Source organism: Mixophyes fleayi, chromosome 3 (assembly GCF_038048845.1).
Source record: "Mixophyes fleayi isolate aMixFle1 chromosome 3, aMixFle1.hap1, whole genome shotgun sequence".
In the NCBI taxonomy this organism is placed as follows: Eukaryota; Metazoa; Chordata; class Amphibia; order Anura; family Limnodynastidae; genus Mixophyes; species Mixophyes fleayi.
In genome coordinates this window covers 6,424,248-6,439,589 of record NC_134404.1, presented here as the reverse complement: position 1 = coordinate 6,439,589, position 15,342 = coordinate 6,424,248, and the positions used below count along the sequence as shown (strand labels likewise).

General features: G+C 48.2%; 1 protein-coding gene across 3 annotated transcripts in view; it reads right to left on the bottom strand.

The window, feature by feature from the left end:
* The window catches only part of LOC142143318 (zinc finger protein 169-like), a 28,792-nt gene extending 20,349 nt beyond the window's left edge, over positions 1-8,443 (bottom strand). For all 3 annotated transcript variants that reach the window (XR_012689503.1, XM_075201055.1, XM_075201056.1), the window contains exons 1-5: positions 8,298-8,443; positions 6,053-6,179; positions 5,616-5,717; positions 5,366-5,533; positions 5,159-5,272 (exon numbers count right to left, since the gene is read on the bottom strand). Coding sequence is in view for 2 of the 3 variants with exons in the window: in XM_075201055.1 (XP_075057156.1) it covers positions 5,159-5,272; positions 5,366-5,533; positions 5,616-5,717; positions 6,053-6,179; positions 8,298-8,324 (538 nt within the window). In the remaining variant the exon portion in view is untranslated. The remainder of the gene's footprint in view (positions 1-5,158; positions 5,273-5,365; positions 5,534-5,615; positions 5,718-6,052; positions 6,180-8,297) is intronic.
* Between the last annotated feature and the right edge of the window lie 6,899 nt (positions 8,444-15,342).

The following is a 15,342-nucleotide window of genomic DNA, read 5'->3' as shown; positions in this document are numbered from 1 at the left end:
TGGTGACAGAATATCTGGTGTAATTGTGGGTGAGAGCCTAGGATCCAGCGACCATCAAGCAGTATGGTTTAGTATAAAGACAGTTAGTGTTAGATTTTAGGAAGGATGACTTTGTAGAGATGGAAAATGTGTAAGAGACTCTTTGAGAGAGTGGAGGAACTTGAAAGGAGAGATGGGAAATACTAAACAGTGTAATACTAAAAGCACCAGACCTTTGTATCACGAGGTGTATGAAAAGTACAAGGAGAAGGGACCAGTGTGGTTTGTAAAAGAAGTAACAAGTATTGTGAAAGAAGAGCAGACTCAGAATAATGCAGACAAAGAGGTGCATCTAGTTATACAGACGGCCAAGAAGGTGATCAGGTGTACAAGGGCCCAAGCTGAAGAGAATATGGCCCAGTCAGTGGGTAAAGGGGGCAAAGCTTTTTTAGGTCTATAAGTGAAAGAAGAAAAACATAAGGAGGAATAATAAGACTAAAGACAGAGAGTGAGGGTCTTGTTGAGGGAGACAAGGTAATAACAGATCATATGAATTATTTTTGCTCAGTGTTCACTACAGAAAGAATGAGGAAGGGGCCACAGTTAAGTTACAAGTATACTGATAAACATGAGGTAGATACAAGAACATTACAGAGGAGAAGGTCCTAACAGAGCTCTCAGAACTGAGAGTGGATAAATCAATGGGGCCAGATGGGATACATCCAAGGATACTAAAAGAGCTTAAAGGGGGCTGGTAACACCATTACCAGAATGATTCAACCAGACACTAGATACAGGAGTAATCCCAGAGGACTGGAGAAGAGTGAATGTTGTCCCACTGCACAAAGTGGGAGCAACTACAGACCAGTGAGTCTTACATCAGTAGTAGGGAAAGAGATGGAAACACTCTTATAAGAAGAGTTATAGAATATCTCAAATCCAGTAACTTACAGGATCCCAAACAGCAGGATCTACTGCGTGGAGATCAGGTCAAATAAATCTTACTGACTTTTTTGACTAGGTGACTAAAGTAATAGATCAAGGAGAGGCCGTAGATATAGCTTATCTAGATTTTAGTCAGGCTTCTGTCATTGTCCCACATCACAGACTGATAAATAAACCTGAAAGCTTAGGATTGGATTCTAAGATGGTTTAATGGATAAGATCTTGGTTGTAGGATAGAAAACATAGAGTTATAGTAAATGGAGACATTCACAGGAGGGAAAGGTTACCAGGACCCCAAGGATCTGTACTTGGACCAGTGCTGGTTAATATCATTATTGGAGACACTGCAAATGGTATTGAAGGGAAAGTCAGTCTTACTGCAGATGACACAAAGATATGTAACAGGGCAGACACACCAGGAGGGGTAAAACAAATGATTGATGATCTAGGTAGACTACAGGAATGGTCAAGAGAGTGGCAACTACAGTTTAATGCCAATAAATGCAAAATCATGTACTTGGGTCTCAAAAACCCAAAGGATAAATAGAGTATTAATGGCACTATAATGGAAACTACTGAGGAGGAAAGGGATCTAGCAGTCACTATTTCAGGTGACATAAAGGCAGGTAAGTAATGTAACAAAGCAATGAGGAAGGTAAGTCAGATGCTTGGTTGTATAGGGAGAGGAATCAGTAGCAGAAAGAAGTAATAATACCACTGTATAGGTCATTGGAGCGGCCTCATCTAGATACTGTGTTCAGTTCTGGAGGCCGTATCTCCAGAAGGATATAGATACATTACAGACTGTACAAAGAAGGGCAACTAACATGGTGCATGGTCTACAGCACAAAACTTACCCGAAAGGCTCAAAGATCTTAATATGTATAGTTTGGAGCAGAGAAGGGAACGGGGGACATGATAGAAACTGTCATATATATCAAGGGTTATAACAAGGTGCAGGAGGGAAACATTATACAAAGGAAGAGAAGTATTAGAACACGAGGACATGTACTGACACTGGGGGGAAGAGAACTATTAGAACACGAGGACATGTACTGACACTGGAGGGAAGAGAAGTATTAGAACACGAGGACATGTACTGACACTGGAGGGAAGAGAAGTACTAGAACACGAGGACATGTACTGACACTGGAGGGAAGAGAAGTATTAGAACATGAGGACATGTACTGACACTGGAGGGAAGAGAAGTATTAGAACACGAGGACATGTACTGACACTGGGGGGAAGAGAAGTACTAGAACACGAGGACATGTACTGACACTGGAGGGAAGAGAAGTATTAGAACACGAGGACATGTACTGACACTGGGGGGAAGAGAAGTATTAGAACACGAGGACATGTACTGACACTGGGGGGAAGAGAAGTATTAGAACACGAGGACATGTACTGACACTGGGGGGAAGAGAAGTATTAGAACATGAGGACATGCACTGACACTGGAGGGAAGAGAAGTATTAGAACACGAGGACATGTACTGACACTGGGGGGAAGAGAAGTATTAGAACACGAGGACATGTACTGACACTGGGGGGAAGAGAAGTATTAGAACATGAGGACATGCACTGACACTGGAGGGAAGAGAAGTATTAGAACACGAGGACATGTACTGACACTGGGAGGAAGAGAAGTATTAGAACACGAGGACATGCACTGACACTGGGGGGAAGAGAAGGATTAGAACACGAGGACATGCACTGACACTGGGGGGAAGAGAAGTATTAGAACACGAGGACATGTACTGACACTGGGGGGGAAGAGAAGTATTAGAACACGAGGACATGTACTGACACTGGGGGGAAGAGAAGTATTAGAACACGAGGACATGCACTGACACTGGGGGGAAGAGAAGTATTAGAACATGAGGACATGTACTGACACTGGGGGGGAAGAGAAGTATTAGAACACGAGGACATGTACTGACACTGGGGGAAGAGAGGTATTAGGACACGAGGACATGCACTGACACTGGGGGGGGGAAGAGAAGTATTAGGACACGAGGACATGTACTGACACTGGAGGGAAGAGAAGTATTAGAACACGAGGACATGCACTGACACTGGGGGGAAGAGAAGTATTAGGACACGAGGACATGCACTGACACTGGGGGGGGAAGAGAAGTATTAGGACACGAGGACATGTACTGACACTGGAGGGAAGAGAAGTATTAGAACACGAGGACATGCACTGACACTGGGGGGAAGAGAAGTATTAGAACACGAGGACATGTACTGACACTGGGGGGAAGAGAAGTATTAGAACACGAGGACATGCACTGACACTGGGGGGAAGAGAAGTATTAGAACACGAGGACATGTACTGACACTGGGGGGGGGGGGAGAGAAGTATTAGAACACGAGGACATGCACTGACACTGGGGGGAAGAGAAGTATTAGAACACGAGGACATGTACTGACACTGGAGGGAGGGAAGAGAAGTATTAGAACACGAGGACATGCACTGACACTGGGGGGAAGAGAAGTATTAGAACACGAGGACATGTACTGACACTGGGGGGGAAGAGAAGTATTAGAACACGAGGACATGCACTGACACTGGGGGGAAGAGAAGTATTAGAACACGAGGACATGCACTGACACTGGAGGGAAGAGAAGTATTAGAACACGAGGACATGTACTGACACTGGGGGGAAGAGAAGTATTAGAACACGAGGACATGCACTGACACTGGGGGGAAGAGAAGTATTAGAACACGAGGACATGCACTGACACTGGGGGGAAGAGAAGTATTAGAACACGAGGACATGCACTGACACTGGGGGGAAGAGAAGTATTAGAACACGAGGACATGCACTGACACTGGGGGGAAGAGAAGTATTAGAACACAAGGACATGCACTGACACTGGGGGGAAGAGAAGTATTAGAACACGAGGACATGTACTGACACTGGGGGAAGAGAAGTATTAGAACACGAGGACATGTACTGACACTGGGGGGGAAGAGAAGTACTAGAACACGAGGACATGTACTGACACTGGGGGGAAGAGAAGTATTAGAACATGAGGACATGTACTGACACTGGGGGGAAGAGAAGTATTAGAACACAAGGACATGTACTGACACTGGAGGGAAGAGAAGTATTAGAACATGAGGACATGTACTGACACTGGGGGGAAGAGAAGTATTAGAACACAAGGACATGCACTGACACTGGGGGAAGAGAAGTATTAGAACACGAGGACATGTACTGACACTGGGGGGAAGAGAAGTATTAGAACACGAGGACATGTACTGACACTTGGGGGGGAAGTAGGTTCAGAGGAAATTGAAGAAAAAAGTACTTCACAGAAGGGGTAGTGGATAAGTGGAATAATCTCCATCAGAGGTGGTAGAGGATAATACTGTAGAGCAATGTAAACATGCTTGGGATAGATATAAGAATATCCTTCTAAAGAATAAGGGATCAAATAAGGTTTAAGGTTACCAGAGGTTCAGAAAACAATGGGCAGACTAGATGGGCCAAGCGGTTCTTATCTGCTATCATATTCCATGTTTCTATGAAGCTGTATTAATATTCTCCACCACCGTGTGCCTAAATGATATGGTATTCCAATGCATATTTATGTTTGAATAATCATATGAAGATTACAAGCACTTACCTGTCATTTTATAATGTTTATGTGTGAAATAAATATTATATTTTTATTAATTCGAGCATCTTCCGTGAATTAAACTATTGTCTGATATTCATGTATAACAGTACATGTACATATTACCATCATACTATGTGTATGTAACATACATGTACATATTACCATCATACTATGTGTATGTAACATACATGTACATATTACCATCATACTATGTGTATGTAACATACATGTACATAGTACCATCATACTATGTGTATGTAACCTACAAGTACATATTACCATCATACTATGTGTATGTAACATACATGTACATATTACCACCAAGCTATGTGTATTCTGCTGGTCAGGCTGTGCTCCGTGCTATCATACTAGAAGCTGATACGATCTTACCGTCATGTTCCAGAATTTTGGGAGAAGAAAAACAAATTGGTTCCAATAACTGGTTCAGTTCCCCCCACGGCTGGTTCCTCCCGTTACCCATCATATAACCAGCAATACAAACCCTCAGTCTGACAATCCCCCCACCCCAGAGTAACGCAGCCTATCCCCGATATACGGGGTAATACCCATTATAACGATGCTCTGGTCACACTGGTCCTCACCTTCCACCACAGGCAGCGGACACTCATCTTTCATCAGAGAGCCGGATTCCCCGGAGACCATCCCTTCCTCCTGCTTTATCCACAGCGCCAGCTCCGGGTTAAACACTGCGCTGTCTGGGCGAGAAGAGAAACGACAGCGACAGTCAGCACAGATCTACTACTGCCCATCACACACACGCACACGCAGGCAGAACACGGGACACGCACTGGAATCTTCCGCGTCCTCATCCATCTTCCCCGCAGACGTCTGGCAGCTCTGCTCGCTGGTCATGTTCTCCATCTTCACCCGCAGTAAGATGTCGGGTTTGACGGGCGGAAGCCTGATTGGCGGGTCGGCCCCGATCTCTTCTGGCTCGTCCGTGTGCACCTGCCAAGCTGTAATCAGAGATATGTAAGTAGGTGATACAGGGTCAGAGGAACGGGCATCACCCCCCCCCCCCCCCTCTCCCGTCCTCACCGTCGGAGGAGAATTCTTCCTTACAAGTGTCCCCCGAGCTGTAGGAAGGTTCATCCGACTGCTGGATGCGAACAAGGATACCGGGGTTGGCAATCTCGTACCCTAGCAGAGAGAAACGACAGACAAGGAGAACCTTAGCTAGAGACATCAGCCATTTTACTGAAGACCACTAGATCTGAATTCAAAGTGGGTTTATATGAAGGAGCCACTAACAACACTCACTGAGGTATAATATATCTATTACATCCCATCTGTTACTCTACTTCCGAATACAACCTACAATGACTGATAACAGAGGACGACACTGGACAGTCAGGTAGATAAGGTGTATATTACATATATATATATATATATATATATATATATATATATATATATATATATATGTGTACTCTCACCAGACTCGGTTACGTCGCGCTCTAGATTTGGTGACTCACCGAGTGCCATGAGTGCCCCATGGATCTCCTTCATCACGTTCCGGTACAGCCTCCTCTGCCAGTCCGCCAGCAGCTCCCACTCATGAAGGGAGAAGTAAACAGCCACATCGTTAAACGTCACCGTGCCCTGGGAACAGACGTAACACGTACATTAATGTGGGGGGACCCCAGCAGAGTGCACCCCATTACTGAGTCTCTATTATCCTTATAAACCAGACGTAACACATACATTAATGTGGGGGGACCCCGGTAGAGTGCACCCCATTACTGAGTCTCTATTATCCTTATAAACCAGACGTAACACATACATTAATGTGGGGGGACCCCGGTAGAGTGCACCCCATTACTGAGTCTCTATTATCCTTATAGACCAGACGTAACACGTACATTAATGTGGGGGGACCCCAGCAGAGTGCACCCCATTACTAAATCTCTATTATCCTTATAAACCAGATGTAACACGTACATTAATGTGGGGGGACCCCGCCAGAGCACACCCCATTACTGAGTCTCTATTATCCTTATAGACCAGACGTAACACGTACATTAATGTGGGGGGACCCCAGCAGAGTGCACCCCATTACTGAGTCTCTATTATCCTTATAGACCAGACGTAACACGTACATTAATGTGGGGGGACCCCAGCAGAGTGCACCCCATTACTGAGTCTCTATTATCCTTATAAACCAGACGTAACACGTACATTAATGTGGGGGGACCCCGGTAGAGTGCACCCCATTACTGAATCTCTATTATCCTTATAAATCAGACGTAACACGTACATTAATGTGGGGGGACCCCAGCAGAGTGCACCCCATTACGGAGTCTCTATTATCCTTATACTGAGTCTCTATTATCTGCCTCCCCTCTCTGCCAAGCCTTACACTGACTGCCCTTCCCCTACAGAATCCTCTTCAAACTCCCCACCCTCACGTACGTGGCCTCTGCAACTGCCTATATCTCCAACCTCATCTCCATACATCTCCATACATTCTCCCTCCCGCCCCCTCCGGTCGGCCAATGACCATGAGCTTTCCTCCCCTCTGGTAACCACATCTCATTCCTCAATCCCAGATTTCTGGAACAATCTCCCTCGTTCTATCAGACAATCCCCCAGCCTGCAATACTTCAACCTCTCCTTGAAAACTCACCTGTTTATTAGTCTATCAGTCCTCCACTTACCTATCTCACCATGTGGTATCCCTCACCCTCCATCTCTCCCACCCTAACATCTTGCCCTCAGATCCCCTTACATTAGCTGACCCCATGTGTCATCCGTCTGTCTCTTTCCCTTTAGATAGTAAGCTCCAGTGAAATGGGCCTGTGTCCTCCTGTTCTCACTGCCTATAACCAGCTGCACTGCTCACCTCCCCCCGGGGGCCTCTGCCCCCGGTCTCCCCTCCTCCCGGGGGCCTCTGCCCCCTGGTCTCCCTCCCCCGGGGGCCTCTGCCCCCTGGTCTCCCCTCCTCCCAGGGCCTCTGCCCCCCGGTCTCCCCTCCTCCCGGGGGCCTCTGCCCCCCGGTCTCCCCTCCTCCCGGGGGCCTCTGCCCCCGGTCTCCCCTCCTCCCAGGGCCTCTGCCCCCTGGTCTCCCCTCCTCCCGGGGCCTCTGCCCCCTGGTCTCCCCTCCTCCCAGGGCCTCTGCCCCCTGGTCTCCCCTCCTCCCGGGGGCCTCTGCCCCCGGTCTCCCCTCCTCCCGGGGGCCTCTGCCCCCGGTCTCCCCTCCTCCCAGGGCCTCTGCCCCCTGGTCTCCCTCCCCCGGGGGCCTCTGCCCCCTGTCTCCTCCATCGTCTCTGTACCCAGTGGCTCTAACCCTGATGTGCCCACAGTAATGGGCACAGGTGTCAGCATGTGCTGAATATACCCCTGGTACCAGTAGCTGTGGTGAGAGGTGCAGTGTTATATGATTGTTCTATTATACTGATATACAATGTACTGTCCTATTGTACTATAACACTCCTATATTTGTTTATATATATATATACCTATTACCACCACTCATATATTAGATGCTCCTCTTACCTGTGTGTGTGTATGTGTGTATGTGTGTATGTGTGTGTGTGTGTGTGTGTGTGTGTGTATATCTATATCTGGCTGAGCTGTAACATCACTATAACGGGACACACAGGGATAAGGACCACTGGTGTCGGCTCAGGGAACACAGAGCCGGAAAAGAACTACAAGTCCCAGCATCCTCTGACAAGCCGGCCCACATGCTGAGCCTTGTAGTACCACAGGTGCCGTTACCGGGTCTCTGATCTCCTCCTCGGCCATCTCACAGCTCCGCCGACCGCTCCCGGTTCTTCCTCTCAGCGACTCCCGGCGGCTTCCGGTTTCACAGGAGCCACTTCCGGTCCGTCCGCCGGACTCCCACCGACTGCGCAGGCGCAGGACTCAGCACTGCGCATGCGTGCCAGGAGTAGCGCCGGGCCGCTCTACTGCGCATGCGTCCTGCAATTACTGCCCATAGCGGTACAATGTCGCGCATGCGTGTTAGGATGTCATTATTTCCCCATTAGGACATTGATGCTTCATCCCCCATCATGTCCTGTGCACTGAGTGGTACTTATAGGAAGGGTATAAAGCAGAGAACAGGAATAGATGGTGAGAATTACATGTAACATGCAGGATAAGCAGCATCCTATGGTACCACAAGCTCATACTGAGTAATAGGGACCATTGTAGGAGATTCTCTCATTATATATGACACAGGCTCCGCCCACCTGAACCCCACGCAGACTAGGCACAACGCGTTTCTCCATGAGTGGGAGGAGCTGTGCTGGGTGCTCTGTATGTCACGTATTGTGTTATAGATGGGTAATGATATTACACCCTGTCCACAGCGCTGTACTATCTGTGACACAGGCCCAGGATATGGGAAATGTCATATCATGGGAAGCAGCGTTTCCCAATGACTGCAATGTGTCACTCTGGGAGCAATTCTAAGGGGAATATTCCATTAGGTTTCCGGTCCGCGGTAACGCGCGTTACCATGAAAAGTGTGCAGTATTAACGGTAATACGGTACCTCAATAACGCATATTTTCCTACGCAACCCTACGGGGTGCGCACCAAAATCCTTGTTATTGCGGTACCGTGGATTGTTAACGACCCGTTCCGGCGCGTTACCGCGGACCAGAAACCTAATTGAATATGCCCCTAGAGTGGGAACTCTGGATGGAAAATGCAGCATTCTGCCGCTGGGGCTACCGTACAATAATGTGAGATGGAAAAAGTGGTTTATCCATTACATAACCACAGGGAGCTATGGCAGCTACATCTGCGGTCACAGCACTAGCTCAGCCTACCCCTTACCCTGGCTCTGTGCCTGACATCACGTCTGCTCACAAACCTGCATTATTCATGTGTTATTCACCCAGTGCCTCATCCACAGAGTGCACCCTGTAGACACTAACCCTGTGTTATTCATGTGTTACTAGACTGCTATGTACTCCCAGTGGCCCCATCCACAGAGTGCACGTTGTAGACACTAACCCTGTGTTATTCATGTGTTACTAGACTGCTATGTACTCCCAGTGGCCTCATCCACAGAGTGCACGCTGTAGACACTAACCCTGTGTTATTCATGTGTTACTAGACTGCTATGTACTCCCAGTGGCCTCATCCACAGAGTGCACGCTGTAGACACTAACCCTGCGTTATTCATGTGTTACTAGACTGCTATGTACTCCCAGTGGCCTCATCCACAGAGTGCACGCTGTAGACACTAACCCTGCGTTATTCATGTGTTACTAGACTGCTATGTACTCCCAGTGGCCTCATCCACAGAGTGCACCCTGTAGACACTAACCCTGTGTTATTCATGTGTTACTAGACTGCTATGTACTCCCAGTGGCCCCATCCACAGAGTGCACGCCGTAGACACTAACCCTGTGTTATTCATGTGTTACTAGACTGCTATGTACACCAAGTGGCCCCATCCACAGAGTGCACGTTGTAGACACTAACCCTGTGTTATTCATGTGTTACTAGACTGCTATGTACACCCAGTGGCCCCATCCACAGAGTGCACGCCGTAGACACTAACCCTGCGTTATTCATGTGTTACTAGACTGCTATGTACTCCCAGTGGCCTCATCCACAGAGTGCACACCGTAGACACTAACCCTGTGTTATTCATGTGTTACTAGACTGCTATGTACTCCCAGTGGCCCCATCCACAGAGTGCACGCCGTAGACACTAACCCTGCGTTATTCATGTGTTACTAGACTGCTATGTGCACCCAGTGGCCCCATCCACAGAGTGCACGCTGTAGACACTAACCCTGCATTATTCATGTGTTACTAGACTGCTATGTACTCCCAGTGGCCCCATCCACAGAGTGCACGTTGTAGACACTAACCCTGTGTTATTCATGTGTTACTAGACTGCTATGTGCACCCAGTGGCCCCATCCACAGAGTGCACGTTGTAGACACTAACCCTGTGTTATTCATGTGTTACTAGACTGCTATGTACACCCAGTGGCCCCATCCACAGAGTGCACGCTGTAGACACTAACCCTGCGTTATTCATGTGTTACTAGACTGCTATGTACACCCAGTGGCCCCATCCACAGAGTGCACGCCGTAGACACTAACCCTGCGTTATTCAGGGCCATCTTTTCCATTGGGCACGATGGGCAGGTGCCCGGGGGCCCCACGGGCAAGGGGGCCCCATAGGCAGGGCTCTTAATTAGAATAAATAATCCTGCAAAAGAAAAACCCTGCAAAAAAACCCTACAAGGGTCACTGAGCAAGTACATCTATCTATCTCTATCTCTATATATCTATATCTATATCCGTATCTCTATACATTTATATCTATCTATCTATATATATATATATATATATATATGTAGGGGCCCCGGTGCACTGCTTTGCCCGGGGGCCCATAATGTTGTTAAGATGGCCCTGGCGTTATTCATGTGTTACTAGACTGCTATGTACTCCCAGTGGCCCCATCCACAGAGTGCACGCCGTAGACACTAACCCTGCGTTATTCATGTGTTACTAGACTGCTATGTACACCCAGTGGCCCCATCCACAGAGTGCACGCCGTAGACACTAACCCTGTGTTATTCATGTGTTACTAGACTGCTATGTACTCCCAGTGGCCTCATCCACAGAGTGCACGCTGTAGACACTAACCCTGTGTTATTCATGTGTTACTAGACTGCTATGTACACCCAGTGGCCCCATCCACAGAGTGCACGCTGTAGACACTAACCCTGCGTTATTCATGTGTTACTAGACTGCTATGTACACCCAGTGGCCCCATCCACAGAGTGCACGCCGTAGACACTAACCCTGCGTTATTCATGTGTTACTAGACTGCTATGTACTCCCAGTGGCCTCATCCACAGAGTGCACGCTGTAGACACTAACCCTGTGTTATTCATGTGTTACTAGACTGCTATGTACACCCAGTGGCCCCATCCACAGAGTGCACGTTGTAGACACTAACCCTGCGTTATTCATGTGTTACTAGACTGCTATGTACTCCCAGTGGCCCCATCCACAGAGTGCACGTTGTAGACACCCTGTGTTATTCATGTGTTACTAGACTGCTATGTACACCCAGTGGCCCCATCCACAGAGTGCACGTTGTAGACACTAACCCTGTGTTATTCATGTGTTACTAGACTGCTATGTACTCCCAGTGGCCCCATCCACAGAGTGCACGTTGTAGACACTAACCCTGCGTTATTCATGTGTTACTAGACTGCTATGTACACCCAGTGGCCCCATCCACAGAGTGCACGTTGTAGACACTAATCCTGCGTTATTCATGTGTTACTAGACTGCTATGTACTCCCAGTGGCCCCATCCACAGAGTGCACGCCGTAGACACTAACCCTGCGTTATTCATGTGTTACTAGACTGCTATGTACTCCCAGTGGCCCCATCCACAGAGTGCACGCCGTAGACACTAACCCTGCGTTATTCATGTGTTACTAGACTGCTATGTACTCCCAGTGGCCTCATCCACAGAGTGCACGTTGTAGACACCAATCCTGCGTTATTCATGTGTTACTAGACTGCTATGTACACCCAGTGGCCCCATCCACAGAGTGCACCCTGTAGACACTAACCCTGCGTTATTCATGTGTTACTAGACTGCTATGTACTCCCAGTGGCCTCATCCACAGAGTGCACGTTGTAGACACCAATCCTGCGTTATTCATGTGTTACTAGACTGCTATGTACACCCAGTGGCCCCATCCACAGAGTGCACGTTGTAGACACTAACCCTGCGTTATTCATGTGTTACTAGACTGCTATGTACACCCAGTGGCCTCATCCACAGAGTGCACGTTGTAGACACTAACCCTGTGTTATTCATGTGTTACTAGACTGCTATGTGCTCCCAGTGGCCCCATCCACAGAGTGCACGCCGTAGACACTAACCCTGTGTTATTCATGTGTTACTAGACTGCTATGTACTCCCAGTGGCCTCATCCACAGAGTGCACGTTGTAGACACCAATCCTGCGTTATTCATGTGTTACTAGACTGCTATGTACACCCAGTGGCCCCATCCACAGAGTGCACCCTGTAGACACTAACCCTGCATTATTCATGTGTTACTAGACTGCTATGTGCTCCCAGTGGCCCCATCCACAGAGTGCACGCTGTAGACACTAACCCTGTGTTATTCATGTGTTACTAGACTGCTATGTACTCCCAGTGGCCCCATCCACAGAGTGCACGTTGTAGACACCAATCCTGCGTTATTCATGTGTTACTAGACTGCTATGTACACCCAGTGGCCCCATCCACAGAGTGCACGTTGTAGACACTAATCCTGTGTTATTCATGTGTTACTAGACTGCTATGTACACCCAGTGGCCTCATCCACAGAGTGCACGTTGTAGACACCAATCCTGCGTTATTCATGTGTTACTAGACTGCTATGTACACCCAGTGGCCCCATCCACAGAGTGCACCCTGTAGACACTAACCCTGCATTATTCATGTGTTACTAGACTGCTATGTGCTCCCAGTGGCCCCATCCACAGAGTGCACGCTGTAGACACTAACCCTGTGTTATTCATGTGTTACTAGACTGCTATGTACTCCCAGTGGCCCCATCCACAGAGTGCACGCCGTAGACACTAACCCTGCGTTATTCATGTGTTACTAGACTGCTATGTACTCCCAGTGGCCTCATCCACAGAGTGCACGTTGTAGACACCAATCCTGCGTTATTCATGTGTTACTAGACTGCTATGTACACCCAGTGGCCCCATCCACAGAGTGCACGTTGTAGACACTAACCCTGTGTTATTCATGTGTTACTAGACTGCTATGTACACCCAGTGGCCTCATCCACAGAGTGCACGTTGTAGACACTAACCCTGTGTTATTCATGTGTTACTAGACTGCTATGTACTCCCAGTGGCCCCATCCACAGAGTGCACGTTGTAGACACTAACCCTGCGTTATTCATGTGTTACTAGACTGCTATGTACTCCCAGTGCCCCATCCACAGAGTGCACGTTGTAGACACTAACCCTGCGTTATTCATGTGTTACTAGACTGCTATGTACACCCAGTGGCCCCATCCACAGAGTGCACGCCGTAGACACTAACCCTGCGTTATTCATGTGTTACTAGACTGCTATGTACTCCCAGTGGCCTCATCCACAGAGTGCACGCTGTAGACACTAACCCTGTGTTATTCATGTGTTACTAGACTGCTATGTACACCCAGTGGCCCCATCCACAGAGTGCACGTTGTAGACACTAACCCTGCGTTATTCATGTGTTACTAGACTGCTATGTACTCCCAGTGGCCCCATCCACAGAGTGCACGTTGTAGACACCCTGTGTTATTCATGTGTTACTAGACTGCTATGTACTCCCAGTGGCCTCATCCACAGAGTGCACGTTGTAAACACTAACCCTGCGTTATTCATGTGTTACTAGACTGCTATGTACTCCCAGTGGCCCCATCCACAGAGTGCACGTTGTAGACACTAACCCTGTGTTATTCATGTGTTACTAGACTGCTATGTACACCCAGTGGCCTCATCCACAGAGTGCACGTTGTAGACACTAACCCTGTGTTATTCATGTGTTACTAGACTGCTATGTACTCCCAGTGGCCCCATCCACAGAGTGCACGTTGTAGACACTAACCCTGCGTTATTCATGTGTTACTAGACTGCTATGTACTCCCAGTGCCCCATCCACAGAGTGCACGTTGTAGACACTAACCCTGCGTTATTCATGTGTTACTAGACTGCTATGTACACCCAGTGGCCCCATCCACAGAGTGCACGCCGTAGACACTAACCCTGCGTTATTCATGTGTTACTAGACTGCTATGTACTCCCAGTGGCCTCATCCACAGAGTGCACGCTGTAGACACTAACCCTGTGTTATTCATGTGTTACTAGACTGCTATGTACACCCAGTGGCCCCATCCACAGAGTGCACGTTGTAGACACTAACCCTGCGTTATTCATGTGTTACTAGACTGCTATGTACTCCCAGTGGCCCCATCCACAGAGTGCACGTTGTAGACACCCTGTGTTATTCATGTGTTACTAGACTGCTATGTACACCCAGTGGCCCCATCCACAGAGTGCACGTTGTAGACACTAACCCTGTGTTATTCATGTGTTACTAGACTGCTATGTACTCCCAGTGGCCCCATCCACAGAGTGCACGTTGTAGACACTAACCCTGCGTTATTCATGTGTTACTAGACTGCTATGTACACCCAGTGGCCCCATCCACAGAGTGCACGTTGTAGACACTAATCCTGCGTTATTCATGTGTTACTAGACTGCTATGTACTCCCAGTGGCCCCATCCACAGAGTGCACGCCGTAGACACTAACCCTGCGTTATTCATGTGTTACTAGACTGCTATGTACTCCCAGTGGCCCCATCCACAGAGTGCACGCCGTAGACACTAACCCTGCGTTATTCATGTGTTACTAGACTGCTATGTACTCCCAGTGGCCTCATCCACAGAGTGCACGTTGTAGACACCAATCCTGCGTTATTCATGTGTTACTAGACTGCTATGTACACCCAGTGGCCCCATCCACAGAGTGCACCCTGTAGACACTAACCCTGCGTTATTCATGTGTTACTAGACTGCTATGTACTCCCAGTGGCCTCATCCACAGAGTGCACGTTGTAGACACCAATCCTGCGTTATTCATGTGTTACTAGACTGCTATGTACACCCAGTGGCCCCATCCACAGAGTGCACGTTGTAGACACTAACCCTGCGTTATTCATGTGTTACTAGACTGCTATGTACACCCAGTGGCCTC